Genomic DNA, 14,828 nt, shown 5'->3' with positions numbered 1-14,828 from the left:
ATATGCTTGACTTGTTTACTGACATTTGTAGCAGGCCATTGTTCAGTGCTCATTCCAGACTTTTGAGGTTTTGAAGGGGAAAAGCTGAGTTTTTGGACTGCAATTACAACAGTATGAGGGCATCGTTTTGTTTTGTCCTGAGCCAGGAAAGCATTTTGACTTCAGACTGCTGACACAAAGAAAGGCTGTCAATGTGAGCCCCTCCATTAAACATGAAAAAACCTCATCAAAGAGCCAGTCTCTGTCCTCTGCTTACATTCAAGAGATCCAGCGAAATGCTAAACACATGTGGATGGGCCCTGTGTTTAGGCTAAAATGGCTGAACACGATCCGGCAGCATTTGAGTTAATCTTCCTTAGTGAAACCGCATGGTGTTGTTTACACTGGAGACAACTGTGTGTGCATGTGTGTGTGTGTGTGTGGAGTGTCCAGAGCTGCAGGACTCACTGTTCCTTTTTGCAAAAGCCAGAGCAGTTACAGTGTGTATGTGTTTGTGTCAGCATGATGGAGGAGAAGGGTGTTATTCAGACCTAATGAATCCATCTGCATTCAAGGGGCATTCTTCCTCTCGTACGCAGGCGGGAGCAAACGAGCAGCGACCTGGGAACCCGTCCAGCGGTTGGGGGGCTCAGATTGAATCGGTATTTCCAAAAGCAAACCAGCAAGGACAAGCGTGGATTAGTACAGAATTCACCAGGATTTTTTTTCCCCTCATAAAATTTTCAAAGAGGGTTGAGGCCGAAAGACGTACAGTCGCACACTCAACCCTCCTGTCCTGTACTGAGAAGCATTGCTCCTTTCTGTTTTTCAGCAAGGACTGAGAATAGCAAAGGAGGGTTTGTCACCGAGGGTGAGGACTACAGTACAGCCTGTGCTCCAGGAGAGTGGCAGCTGCTGATGTCCTCACCTCTGAGTGACCTGGCACCCTAGGCAACCTCAATGAAGAATGGATGGAGGGCAGGAGGCGGGGGCGTTATGAAGAGGAGGGTGGTTGGCACTGAGGGCCCAGTCATTAGGATAATGAAACCAGAGCTCAGTGGAATTAGGGAGACCTCTAGTGGCTAAAGTAAGTACACCAACACACCTACAGGAGGTGGACACCATGAATACTACAGGATAAACTGTACTTTTTAAATGTATATGCATTATACTCTCACAAGGCACCCGGCTAAAAAAAAAAACATCTGGGTTTGTTTGACTCAACCTTATTTTAATGATTCAGTTACTGGTTGTTCACTCTCTTTTTTAAGGCTCTCCAAGGACTGGCACCTGATTAGATTGCTGAACTCCTGATCCAGGAGATTGGATGTTTGTCATCAGAGCTCCAAAGCTCTGGATCAGTCTGCCATAAGAGCTTAGAGAAGTCTGCTCTTTTAAAAAAAAAAATGTATTCTTATAAAAAGGCTTTTTAATCACACTATTATAACTCTAATGTTCATATACTGCTTTAAAGTGCTTGTTTTAACAAGTATTGTCTTTTTGCTCTTGTTCTGTATCTGCTTTGTATTGTTTCAATGTTTTTGTGCATTTTTTAAATTTGTAAATCATTTTACAACTCTTAAAAAGAGTGCTTTATAAACTTTTATTATATATTATTAACAATAGAATATGTCAGACAAAGGCCTTACAAAGGTAGGATTTCATGCCTGTTGTGTTGGATTGCATTATGTTATATATGATTATTTTATATTGTACAATATATATTATAGACATTTCCTGACATTTTATAGACTGAATGATAAACTGATTAATTGAAAAAAGATTTGACAGATTAATTCATGATTGCCGATATTTTAAGCAGGATATTCTCATAATATATGTGATTTCTGTGATTTGGGAAATCCCCCTCCTGTAGATTATACAAGCACAGTCAATGATAGTGGACTCTACTTTACCCTTAAGACAGCAGTCTCTCTGTTTAAATTAATAAAGTAGCTGCACAGCAGTTATGAGTGTGTGGCTTTGCCTTTTGATCTCTGGTGGTGTCCAGGAGTGCAGTGCATTATGAAATAAATCCTGAAAATATTTTTTTAATATTTTGCCTGGATTAGAAGCAACCGTGCGGCTGACTCAGTCTGAGGATACGTAGCACCGACATTTCTGGCTCCAGAATGAGAAAAAATTTTTATTACATCTTTGACAAATCTCTGGACCAATATTCATAGAGGTTACATTAATCACTCCCTCTTTTTCATATCATAGGCAAACACAAGGCGAGAGAAAATCCCAGCCAACTGTACTGACAGATTTAATGTTATTCACTTATCCACTTACATTTCTGAATCATATCATTCTTTTTATATTTTATATTTTAATTATTCCACTCAGAAACAAAAAGAGAAGATAAAACAAACTTTCAAAGTCCATTTGCTTTTCCAAGGAAAATTTTTATTTGTTATTAGAGCAATGTCCATAGCAGTTTAACAAGAGAAACAAGAATAAGAGACCATATAAACCCTACTTCTCTTAACCTGTTCCTCCCATTACCACTTTTCCTTTTGAGTTAAAAGTAGTGTGTATTAATAATCCATGAGTGTGAGTGGTGGGCAGAAGTGCCAGTGAAAACTGCTCACCACCGATCATACTCCAACTACAGTAATTTGTCAATATTTATGATATGAACATGTCACAGCTTCACCCTCTAATGACCCTTGAAGTAAAAGTGATGGGTATTGTGCAAACCATTTTCAAAGTGTAACAACGTGGACTTTACAATCCTTCCGATGTTTTGAGCTTATCACTCTAAAACTGTTCATGATTGTCTGCGGTGTTCTTGTCCAAGAGGACAGTCCCAATGTCTGCTTTAGAATAACAAACTGCTGACAGCAAAACATTTCAAATCTCACAGCAATGTTTGACGACTTCCTCACAATTGAAAAGTTTAATTTCGATCTCTACAGTCCAAATGTGAATGTGTCCTGAAGCTGTAGGAGAGAAGTGACAATTGCCCTGTCCTGATTTGGATAAAAGCAGGCTGGAGCTTCTGTGGAGGGGTGACTTCTATCTTAGGTAATTTGAATTTCAGATTCAGTGTAAAAAGAGCAAGACTGCTTCCTTTTGCACAAACCACAGAATCAAGGTCACAGATTCTCACTCTGTCCTGCTTTATTTGGCACCAAGTGGCCCTGATCAGCAACAAGGCGTCCATCCATCCTCCTCCAAAAGAGCAGTCCCAGTGATAACTATGATGACGATGATGATACGAAGGCTTTGAGAAGCAGATCAGAAGCCAGGCCAGGGGAGATGGCTCCTCTAGTCACCCTCTCCTCGAGGTGTGGTAGAGCTTCTCTGACACTGGGGTGATTCTGGAAATGGGAGAGGACGTTCTCCTGGATCAAACTCCACATCCAAACCTTCTGCTGGGCCCTCCGCCGGCCCTGTAGGTCACCACTGGCCAACATGGCTTCCCGGTATGACTCCATCTTGGCCCAGAGCTCTGGGATGCCCTCACCGGTGTGAGAGGAGGCGCGCACAACCTGAGGAGGGAGTTAGGGGGGAGGGGTGCGGGATGCATGTGTGAATTCAAAACGTCTTTTTTTCCACCAACCAGGCTGCTCTCTGGGCAACTTTTTAGCCCGAAGGTGTCACCAAGGCACCGAAAGATGTTCCGTCTGCTATACTTATATCATTATGAAAAGTTTTAAATGGTATATGTACTTCTGTCTCATATTTAAGATCAGTGTGGAATGGGAATCCTCCTTTGAGCCACTTCATTTAACTCATGGACCCTTTACCCTTAAGGAAAACAACAGCAGCTGCCAGAGGAGAGGTGACAGTATTGTCCTATTCACATTCAGGAAAAATTGGACTTTTCTGTGAGAGCAGCAAACCTCTACATGAGCAGCAAAAACAAACCCTTGTAAATAATGAAGTGAACTGCAAAGAGCATTTTTGAAATACAAAAAAATTTAAAATGTGGTTAAAATTGTCCTGGTGACACATGACACATAACCACAGCCTCCCTGGTACAATTCCAGCCGCGGACCTCTGTTCCATGTCATAACCCCCCTCTTTCTCCCCTTTTTCCCGTCTGTACTGTCAGTTGTCCAATGAAGGCAAAAATGCCACGAAAATCTTAAAATAAAGACTTACTCATGAGTGATCTGGTGTTTTATACTTGTTCAAGAGAGAACAAAGTGCTGCATTACATTTTTTTCTACTTATTTTCATTCCAACTTCACTATGTAAAATGCTTTAGTTGAGTAGTGAATACGGGTACAAACTAGGGTTTGTTCACACTCACATTCATGTTTTTAATGTCAGTGTTAATTGATGCACATCGTCTTCAATAAATAAAAAAATAAACTAGACCTGAAATGACTAATTGCTAGTAAATTAAAGCCGGCTATTTTGATAATGATTAATGGTTTAATTATCCTTTTAAGCCCCCTCCACTCTAAAATGTATGTTCCTATCATTCCTGGACAACTGGCAAAGTGAATAGTTTTGATTTTCTTCATCTTCTATGATGGTAAATTATATATCTTTTGACATTTGACAACGTCACCTCGGACTCATGATGCAAATTTTTTGGTGGCATTCTACAGACCAAATGATTCAATGATTAATTGAGAAAATAATTGATAGATCCTTAATGAATCAATAATCATAATGATCATAAGTTGAACACAACTATTGAAATAAATACGTCAAACATCACATGACAAACTGTGTGGGTTTCTTCTCTAAAAAAAACCTTTGACATACACCATGTCTCCGTGCATTAAACCATTTTTAAAAATAAATAAAATATTTGTTTCAATGTAATCTGTAGCACTTAATTCTAGAGTTGCTTTTCCTTTTCCTTTCTATGGGACTTTAATATATTTAAGAATTATCTGCAGTGCACCTCAGTCCTGAAAGAAGCTGTCATGTCACTTCACAAACAGTGTGGGTATAACACCTTGTTCACACAAGCATCCTGGGGATAAATGTCACTTTATGTGTTTAGTACTTCAATAAGTGACTTCATGTCTCTTTTCTGAGCTTGCTGCAGATTCAAGAGCACATGATGAAATTCAGGGTAATGTTCAAACTCAAAGCAGACACAAAAGTGAAAGTGCCTCAGATTAAAAGGAATAAAAAAAAAAGTTAGGGCAGTCAGATGTGCATTTAGGACTCATGAAATTGCTTATATAACAGTTAACCTTCTGTTATTTATCACTTCATTACACGCTGTGAATAAAGAGGAGCAAGGGGAGTTTAGAGGAAGTGCTAGAGATAGGACTACAGTGTTGATGTAAAATAAATCTCACAGATCCTTCACAATCTCCAGGCAGTGTAATGAAATTACACGTATCATTGGGAGATAATTTGCATCAACTGGCAATTGGCAAAGTTGAATTTGACAGCTGGGTAAATATTGGAGGCCTGTGATCAACAGCCAATTATGAATCATCTAATTACATCATGAAGATAATCACTTTACAAGGACTGGATTCAAATCTGATGCAAAAACAGGAAATCAAACTTTGAGAGACTAACTGAACTGCATGTTCGCTAATTATCTTCTTTTAAAGGGTAAGTAAAAAAAACAAAATACATATTGCCTTACCTGAACCTTCTGGGAGATGAAACATCTTAAAAATCCCTTTGAGAATAAATAAGTCTTGATGTGAGATTTTAATTGAGTAAAAGTGATATCTATTGAGTAATTTTCTCAGTACCTTCAGTGTCACGGACACTACTCCACTGTTTTCACAAGCTGAGTAGTATTACCCTAAATACACTTTGACATGTAAAATTGTAAAGTGCCACTTTAAGACCAAGACATGAATAAAGAACTACTCATACTCAAGGTTAACTTTGATGATTGGTGACGGGTAAATGACATTGATAACTGAGGATCCATATTGTTGGTAAAGCTGAAACAATTAGTCGACTGACAAAAAGCAAACTATTTTGGTAACAAATTAATCCCTTCTAGGGTTTTTTTAAACATGTATATTTATTCATTGGCAGTGGTTTTTATCAAAAGTGACTTACAGATGAGTTACAATTCAAGCCAGAGAAGAGGAGGAGATGGTTTTTTTTAAGAAAAAACCCCAAACAATCTGTGCTTCAAATGTGATGATGTGAGACTTTTCTAAGTTTTAAGTCATTGTAAAATCAATCTCTTTGGATTTTGCACTGTTGGTCAAATAAAACAAAGTATTTGAAGAGGAATTCTTGATAGATATTTTGATAGACATTTCTGACATTTTATCAGCCGAATGATTAATCTGTTAATTGAGAAAATGATCTGCAGATTGTTAGTAAAAGTGTCATTTATGTTTTCATGCAGAGCGAGGAAGACAAAAGGCAGACTGTTGAAGACGAGAGACAATGCGAGCATAAATCACAGATTACGGTACTTTAGGCCAAACAGACAGACGCAAAAAAGGGCAGGATAGCAAAGGTAATACAGAGAGGGAGACTATGAGAGCAGCCTATCAGCTTTAATGTGAGTGTTGGGGCTTCTAATAAGCAAAATGCATGACGCAGCAGCTGAGTATTCAGAGCAGCGGTGGGGGGAGGTGGGGATGGGAAGGTGGGGATGGGGGTGTTGCCTGGCAGCTTGCCCAGTGGGCAGATGCTGCATTGGGCTGGGAAAACAAAGGGACAAGGCCAGGCAGGCAGGCAGGCAGGCAGGCAGGCAGGCAGGCGGGTGAGCTGGGATGTGCGGGGAGGGGTGAGACACTGCAGTACTGGAACCATAATGCTATGACATCATCACCATCATCATCATTATCATCCTCCTCCCCCTCCCTACTCCTGGGTTAGCTGACCTCTCTGTGGGATGTCTTGTTGGGTCCACGGAGTAGTAATACTTGCTCTGTGGCTGCCCAATGGGTCAAATGTTGAACATTTGTCAATTATCTTTTTTATTTTTTTTATTTTTTGAAGTCCTAATCATTCTATTTCTGGCTTTCTCTCTCATCACGCCATCTATACACACACACACACACACACACAGTCATTATCTTACACACATACACACACCTTTGGGTTCCAGGACTTGGAGCTTCTCCTGAGCAGCTTGAGTGCGCTGGTGTATTCAGTCTGGATCCTTCTGGCCGGCACCACCAGGTCTCCATCCGATTTCGTCACCACCACCAAATCGGCCCTCTCGATGATGCCCCTCTTGATACCCTGGAGAAAGATTTTGGCATTAGGGAGGGGGGCTAATTAACTTCTCAAAACACTGTAAATAAATCTGATGTCTAGACGTCTAATCTGCTGAGGGATCTGCCTGGAGAGAGATGGATGGATGGAGTGATGGTTGGCTGCTGCTGCCAGTTTACTATAAAGCAGGAAGCAATACAATCTGTTATTGTTACTTTGTACCCATCCCTCACTGACGTCAGCTTCTGTCTGATGCAAACAAAGAAAGTAATTGAGCTCATATAAAAAAGTAATCCTAAAAAGTGCCTTTCACCTGTTGAAATGCAGTTTCAGTTCAGGTTTTTGTATCCAGTAAAGTAGCTACTTCAACTATAACTACAGCTGTCAATGCTTGTGCTGCTTTCTATTAAGATGGGGCACACTTGAGTCACGCAGTATGTCGAATCTCAGTGCAATTGAACATCTATATGTCACATGGTGTTGTGACCTGCAGGATATAATTTAAACTAGTGTAATTGTCTGTGTTGTTGAGGATACTGTGCTTGCAATCTAAAAAAAGGTTTATTGTTTGTGTATTAGTATGATTAATTTTAATGTTTCTATAGCAATATGTTTCATTTAAGATTTAATCAAAATAATTCAAACAAATACCACTTGTGCTGTCTAATGCACCACTATAAATCACCATAATATTAATCATAATGAGTTAGGCTAATTAGGTGATTCATTTAACTAATTAATTAATTAATACATTTTGCCAACATACTTATGTTTACATGCATGAATACTTGTATATACTTGTATTTCTAGATATCAGTTCTTTCTTTGTGAATATAAATTTATGTAGTTAAAAAATGAAGATTAGGACATCAGTTTACTCTGAGTGAATCTGTAATGTAAGAAAGTAGAAGGAGAAATCAAAATTAGTTTTTACTTCGTAAACTCAAACTAACAACTAGATTGTGCAGAAATAAACAAATCTGAAGTTTGCATAATGTACTGCTCCTATATGCCCAGACCTAATTACAGGATATACTAAGGACAACAGGAGCAAAGTAACAAGGAATAATTTACAGTAAACTGCATTAAATGTAGTTTTGTTCTAACCACTGTTAGAACCAACAACCTAACCTGCCAGATAAGACTTGAGCATTATTAAACAAAGCACATCTAATAATCTCCTTCCAGTTCCAAATAGATGCAATGAGATCTGCGGCCTCATTTTTAACAGTTGCGTACGCACATAACAGGGCTTGAAAGAGGTATACGTCACTCCCCACACAAAAGTTGTAATCTATAAAAAACTTGATGGGTGCGCACCTGAACATATACTCTGACCCATGTGCAAAAACATTCTGAAGACAGGAGAAATTGGACACAGATGGTGAGGTGGTGAATTGAAGTCAAGCTGTATAATGATCCTCACACACATTTAATTTCACTTCGTATCAAACGTTAACTATAGATCCACGTTATCATAAACATTCAAACCAGCAGTGTTATCTGTACTTGCACTTGTAGTGAGCCATAACTACTCCATAAGCACCTTTCAATTTGAAAAGATATAAGCCAACTCAAATCTTAAATCAAAGTCCGCTCAACATTTCATCAGCACTGTCTCACCATCACATCCCCTTCACCCCCAAAGAACGGGGGAGAGGGTCAGCTGTGGAGCAGCTGCTGCTGAAATGAATGATGTCAGGATGTGGCAGGTGGCAGGATTCTGGAAAGTCTGGCTTGTCATTCCCCAAAAGTGTGAATATATATAGTTGTAGAAATCCAAGATGACATCAAATAACTTAACTTAAACAAACGTAACTTAAAAACAATTGCAGAACAGAGCGCTATTAAATTTCTAATAATATCTTCTAATACTGTGCATATATCACCTAAGTATCATATAATTTTAGTTGTCATTTAGTTTTTGTGTGTAAAATCACAACAGTGAACACTTGACTGTGCTGTCAGACGCACAGAGCGCACTGGAGACACCACAGCCGCTGCCACACACACTCTGCCTCCTCCAGTCACCTCATCGGCACATCTTCACCACCTGCACTCATATATGGATTGTGTAAATTAGAGAATCACCTGTATGCTGGAATTTTGGAGTAAATATAAATGAATCCAGTGTTTATTGTATTGTAGATATTGAATGTGTGGTGTTAAAACTACTTAAAACTGGTAAACTAGGAACTGGCCCACTGCAGGGTGTGGTAAGAACTTAACCAGAACTGTCTGACTTTACAATCCACAGGAATGTTTATTGAAGTTGTATATGGTTGTTTTGGGTTAAACATATAACTTCAAGAAGTCCAAAAAGGGGGAAATAAAACAGTAGAAGTTCATGGCTGTTCCTCTGCAGCTGCCAGAGCACAAGTGACAAGCAAGAGGGCCGATACACTGACTCTCGACACTGATTGGTCAGGCCTCTCAAGACAGAGAGACTTATTGGTCCAGTGAAAGAAACACATGTACATCAATATTCATGAATACTTTTGTGTCGACCATTCATGGTTGCATGTGGGCGCGTAGAGGGCTGGATATGAGATGGATTGTGATTTATAAAGGGAAAAATATGTGCATTCGTGCGTACGCGTAGTTTTATGAATCTGATTTTTTTTGGTGCACGCTATTTTCACCTTTTGTGCACATGTACACTTTTCGTATGGATCCTATGTACTGTTTTATAAATGAGACCCCTGGAGCTGATGGGCTTGTTGCTGCTGATGTTTTTCACTGACCTGCAGTTCATCGCCCCCTGCTGGTGGAATCAGCAACACAAACATGTCAACCATGTCAGCCACTGCAAACTCTGACTGACCCACACCTGGAAAAGAAAGACAGATTTAACCGTCACTTCTGACCAGCAATATGACAAGATGTGATGATGACTTTTCCAACAAATTATACTAAATCAATGACCACCAAAAAACCTTAAGAAAAACAACTGTGATAAATCCACAATTAACTGTTACGTCTTTTAATGTATCTTAGAGAGTTACAGTGCAGGTTCGCCTGTGTAGGGCAAATCTGATTTATCAGTATGACAGAAAAGTAAAAAATGTTTATAAATGCTTTTGAATAATCATGAGCTTCCACAAACACAGTGAAGGCGAATTTAGCCTCTGGGTCAAAGTTTTTGGTGAATTAGAATTAGATGAATGAATTAGTTACTATGCATACTTGCTGAGATTCTTACTCTTAATGTCTTAATTATTTGATCAGATACTTCCTAATTTAAAACAAAATTTTGTAAATGTTTTACTTTTTCTTTTTTCTTAAGGAAGTGCTAAAACTAGTTTTGGCTTATTTTGATGAATGCAAAAAAAGTTGGAGGGTTGTAGAAAAACATTTTTCTTACATTTATACTTAGGTCTCTAGTTTGTGGTTGTAAAGTTTCATGAGGCTGTGATTATCCTAAAGGTCACAATAGCTCATTTTATACAGTGAGGTCAAGTTTCAAAAAATGGTCACACTACAATGAAATGGTTCCTATGGGGACTAACATCATCACACATTAATGCGATTGGGCTCATTGAACACAAGAGTCTTAGCTTTCCAGTCATACCAAATTTATGCAATTCCAAGTCTGTTTAGGGACTCCAGTATGCAGAAATATTCAAATACATCATTTTTAGAATAGGCAAAAATAACACATTCATACTGCAAGCAAAAAAACTGCATTGCATTTGCCAAAAACTGCATGGGATTAGCATAAAGTGGGCATGTCTGTAATTGAGAGACTCGTGGGTACCCATAGAACATATTTTCATTTGATATCTTGAGGTGAGAGGTCAAGGGACCCCTTTGAAAATGGCCATGCCAGTTTTTCCCTTGCCAAAATTTAGCCTAACTTTGGAGCGTTATTAAGCCCCCATCCCACTAGCATGACACAGTTGGTACCAATGGATGCCTTAGGTCGCCTAGTTTCATATGATACCAGTATCACTTTAAAACTAAGCCCGCAACAGCCTCTGAAAGACTGTAATATCAACGTCCTCAGGGAGTGGAAGAGGTTAAAAATAAAATTTGAGCCTGCTGAGTAAATATAGCAGTAGTGAAAGTTAATTTTGAGATACACATGTAAATCAGTCCAGCATGTCTTACCAACAGTCTCTACAAGGACAATGTCATATCCTGCCCCTTCACAGAGAACAATGGCCTCGTTGGTTGTTCTGGTGACTCCACCAAGTGTTCCAGAGGCTGGCGATGGCCTGATGAAAGCATTCATGTCCCTGGAGAGTTCAGTCATACGAGTCTTGTCACCCAACAGAGAGCCTGCAACAAGAGCGATGTTCCAGTTTGCAGCATAAATTAAATTACATTTGTTAGCAGTTATAGTGCTGTTGTTGATTGTACAATGATTTCAGCCTAAGCAGAACATAGACAGCTAAGTAATCACTAGAACTATAAAATATTTTTTTTACAAAACAAATTACAATTTCCCATTGTGCTTTGTAAAGCACCATTATCCCAATAACAAATGTTCATCAGTATCGTATGTTGACGATCTGTGTCTCAGATGCTACCTCCTGTAGTGCAGGAGGACGGGTCAACAGCCAGCACCGATACTTTATGTCCACGTCCTGTTAACATCTTCCCCACAACCTCGATGAAGGATGACTTCCCTGCTCCTGGAGGACCGGACAGACCTAAGAAATAAGCAAAGAGATCAAATCAGCAACAAATGGCACAAAAAACTGTTTTGTTTTGGGTTTTTTTTTTTACATAGGGCTGGGCAATAATTCAACATTATCATATATTTACTTTCAGCAAAATCACAATCATACAGTATGGTTTGTAATGTTATAGTTCAACAAATTTCTGTTGCCCATATTTGGGGATTTCTACTCCATTTAAAATCAGAACACAAACATGCTGCTTATGCCGACTTGAACTGATGGCCCTGTGCGGCAAATAAATCAAATACCATGTGTACCAACAGCATCATAACCAATGCAGTCTGATAAACACATATTTCACATGTTTAAACAGTAGCCCAGAATGGACAACCCAAACACTGGCTCTAGAGAGAGACTTTCGCATTTTTCGTGGCCACTGTAGGTTCTCCTCATTGACTGTATACAAGTATGGATGACGCGTCTCCACTCTCTACCACTATGCAAAAGTGAAGCCAAAATATCTCCCTTCCAGGAGATGCCATCTTGCTTGTGTAACATTATTTGGAGCCAGAGTCTAGTAGTAGAGTCAAGCAGCAGGATTACGGCCTGTGGGACACAACCCATCAGCTGTCCCCCCATCTGACAGAGGTTTGAGTGCAGATGTCACAGCTGTCAATCACGATGTCACTCTCCCTTTTTATATCATTAAATAACAAATTAAAAACAAACATATCAGAAAAACAAGCACTTTAACAAGCATCAGTTTGATAACAATGACATAAAATGAAAAGAAAACTTCTTTGGGAAACATTTACTTGACGTGTACTCTGACTTTTTAGATTGGCCCATGTCTGCTAACGTAGAGGGGGCAGGACCTATACTGCAGCCAGCCACCAGGAGGCAATCAAGATATTTTGGTTTCACTTTTGGGGAGCTGTCATGACATCTATATTGATATATAGTCAATGATTCTGCTGCACGCTTGGAAAAGGAGGGGGAGTGAAGGAGGGATTCTGTTGGTTGCAATCTGCAACCTCACCGCTAGTTGCCGCTAAATCTTACACACTGGTCCTTTAAAGCCAATTCCGGTCCAGTATTCAACTTATACAAGTGTGATGTGGAAACTTGAAGCCTCCAGTGCACACACACTGAGAACTGACTTTTCAGTGAAGTAGGAGACATCTTGTGTCCAGCAGTTCAACTTATGAAATGAAATATATTTGCACATTCATAGATTCTGGAATTTTTAATGAGGGAGAAGGAGTGGATGCCTTTTTAAGGATTTCAATACCAGACAATATTATTGCTCCAAACAGAGTATTTCTACATGTCTTAATATATGTCTGGGAGGGATATTTAAGGGAAGAAAAACATCCCCAGTTCACACATAATGAAATATCTTTCCCTTGGCCTTGTCTTCTCTCTCAAACCCAGATGAATACAGAAACCCAGACCACACACCTACTCTAAAGGCCACCGGCTTCCCCCCGTTACGACTCTCCTGCTCCCTCCTGTAGGCCAGCACCCTCTGCAGCAGCACCTGGGCCAGTTCTTTCTTCCTGGGATGCTGGGTTTCCACCAGGGTGATGGACTCGGCCAGAGATGCCCGCTGTCCTCCTATCAGCCCCTCATACAGTTTATTCAGCAGCCTCTGCTCAGGCCCACTCAGGTCCTGTATGTGCTGGCTGAGGGCTGTGCTCACACCTCTCCTGTGCTGGCAGCTGTGACCCGGGACTGTACTCTGGTGACAGGGGTAGGAACCAGTGAAGACCCGTTGATGGAGGCAGCATGTCCTGGTGGCTGAAGGGACAGTGAGTGAAGAGGGAAGGGAGGTGATGTGGCGGAGGAGAGAGAAGCTAAACCGCCCCATCTTGTGGTACATAAGGGGCATCTAGGAGGATAAACAGGAGAAAAACAGTGAGGCAATTGTGATTGTTTAAACTCATTTACGCTAGCTACAATGTTTTAGGATTTAGGTAACGGACAAAAAGGAAGACAGCCTATTAAAGCCTCTTTTGGGCCTTGGATTTGACCGTCTTTCAAGCTAAAACATTCATTGTTAGCGGCGACAAAACTAAACACTAACAGCAAAGTTACAAAACTTGCCGTTGACCGTTTTAACGGTTACTACGTTCCACTGAACGTTACCGCCGCCGTTAACTTACGTCAATGCAATGTTAGCCCGTACTGTAAGTGTATACAGTTGTCAAAGATAAACCTAATAAACAATTTAGACAAAAATGTTAATGAAGTTTGAAACGACAATTCACGCTGACCTCGTACCAGCTGAACGGAGGTGTTACAGGTTACATGGTCCACGGTTGTTTCATTCATTCTCTTCCTGTTTCCGCTGACGTATGGCACCGCCCCCCACAAATACTTCCGTCATACATTTACACAATAAAAAAAATATCTTCTAAACTCTAAAAATAAAGATATGAACAAAACGTAACGGCATATATCAAACATGTAAAATAAACTCAATATTACAAGATGTGGATAAAATGAACGCCGCAAATAAAAACAAATTGATGACAGTGGACAACTTCAGCCAGCAGATGGCAGCAGAGGTCAATTTTTGCATCACATCTGAAAAAAACAAGCTGGCTCCTTTGAATGCTTGATGATATTTTGTTGTGTTTCTCAAATTGCTAAATTGTAGTCTATTTGCGGGTAGCCAATGTGTGCTTTCCCTCATTGAACATTTACACTGACTTTTTGTCCAAAGATGAGCAGTTGGGCCCCTGTTAACTCTCACATTCCTATATAGTAATATTACATAGCCTTGGGTTGGCTGTGTGGAAGTTTAACACAAATTAATTTAGGAATATGCACCATGCAAAACAATTTTAAATAATTCAGGTCTTAAAGCTATATATCAACAAAGGGCTTCAAGATGGGGTAATAAAGTAGGACCCAGTTGTCAAGGTCATTATTGTGTCAGTTGACATTGTGCTTTAGTGGTGCATATTTCTGTATTTCCAAACAACATTACAGTTAATCAAATTACCACAACACAACTGCCACACAGTAAACCTGCCTTCTGGGGCCTTCGGGGGTGTCTGGTATGCTTTGCCCAGTAGGTAATCCAGAATTGGT

General features: G+C 39.8%; 1 protein-coding gene across 3 annotated transcripts; it reads right to left on the bottom strand.

Moving 5' to 3' along the window:
* Nucleotides 1-2,366: 2,366 nt before the first annotated feature.
* On the bottom strand, nt 2,367-14,107 carry mmaa (metabolism of cobalamin associated A). Of its 3 annotated transcripts, none has more exons than XM_044347208.1 (7): nt 14,006-14,107; nt 13,191-13,620; nt 11,637-11,759; nt 11,215-11,385; nt 9,849-9,934; nt 6,982-7,131; nt 2,367-3,476 (listed from the first exon to the last, which is right to left on the bottom strand). In XM_044347208.1, exons 2-7 carry the CDS (start codon nt 13,618-13,620, stop codon nt 3,183-3,185), a joined length of 1,254 nt encoding a protein of 417 aa, XP_044203143.1. In that variant the 5' UTR covers nt 14,006-14,107; the 3' UTR covers nt 2,367-3,182. The 3 variants fall into 3 exon arrangements, with proteins under 3 accessions (XP_044203143.1, XP_044203142.1, XP_044203144.1); XM_044347207.1 differs by having other exon boundaries at nt 14,013-14,101; XM_044347209.1 differs by lacking the exon at nt 14,006-14,107 and adding an exon at nt 13,895-13,960.
* Nucleotides 14,108-14,828: the final 721 nt, after the last annotated feature.

The sequence above is a fragment of the Thunnus albacares genome, chromosome 3 (genome assembly GCF_914725855.1).
Source record: "Thunnus albacares chromosome 3, fThuAlb1.1, whole genome shotgun sequence".
Classification (NCBI taxonomy): domain Eukaryota; kingdom Metazoa; phylum Chordata; class Actinopteri; order Scombriformes; family Scombridae; genus Thunnus; species Thunnus albacares.
This window is presented reverse-complemented; position numbering and strand designations above follow the sequence as displayed.

Coding starts and splice junctions, on each gene's coding strand:
- mmaa (XM_044347207.1), bottom strand. CDS start 14,063: ATGAATGAAACAACCGTGGACCATGTAACCTGTAACACCTCCGTTCAG. Junction 13,621..14,012: donor GTAACACCTCCGTTCAGCTG/GTACGAGGTCAG, acceptor TTATCCTCCTAG/ATGCCCCTTATGTACCACAA. Junction 9,935..11,214: donor TGTCCTTGTAGAGACTGTTG/GTAAGACATGCT, acceptor TTTCTTTTCCAG/GTGTGGGTCAGTCAGAGTTT.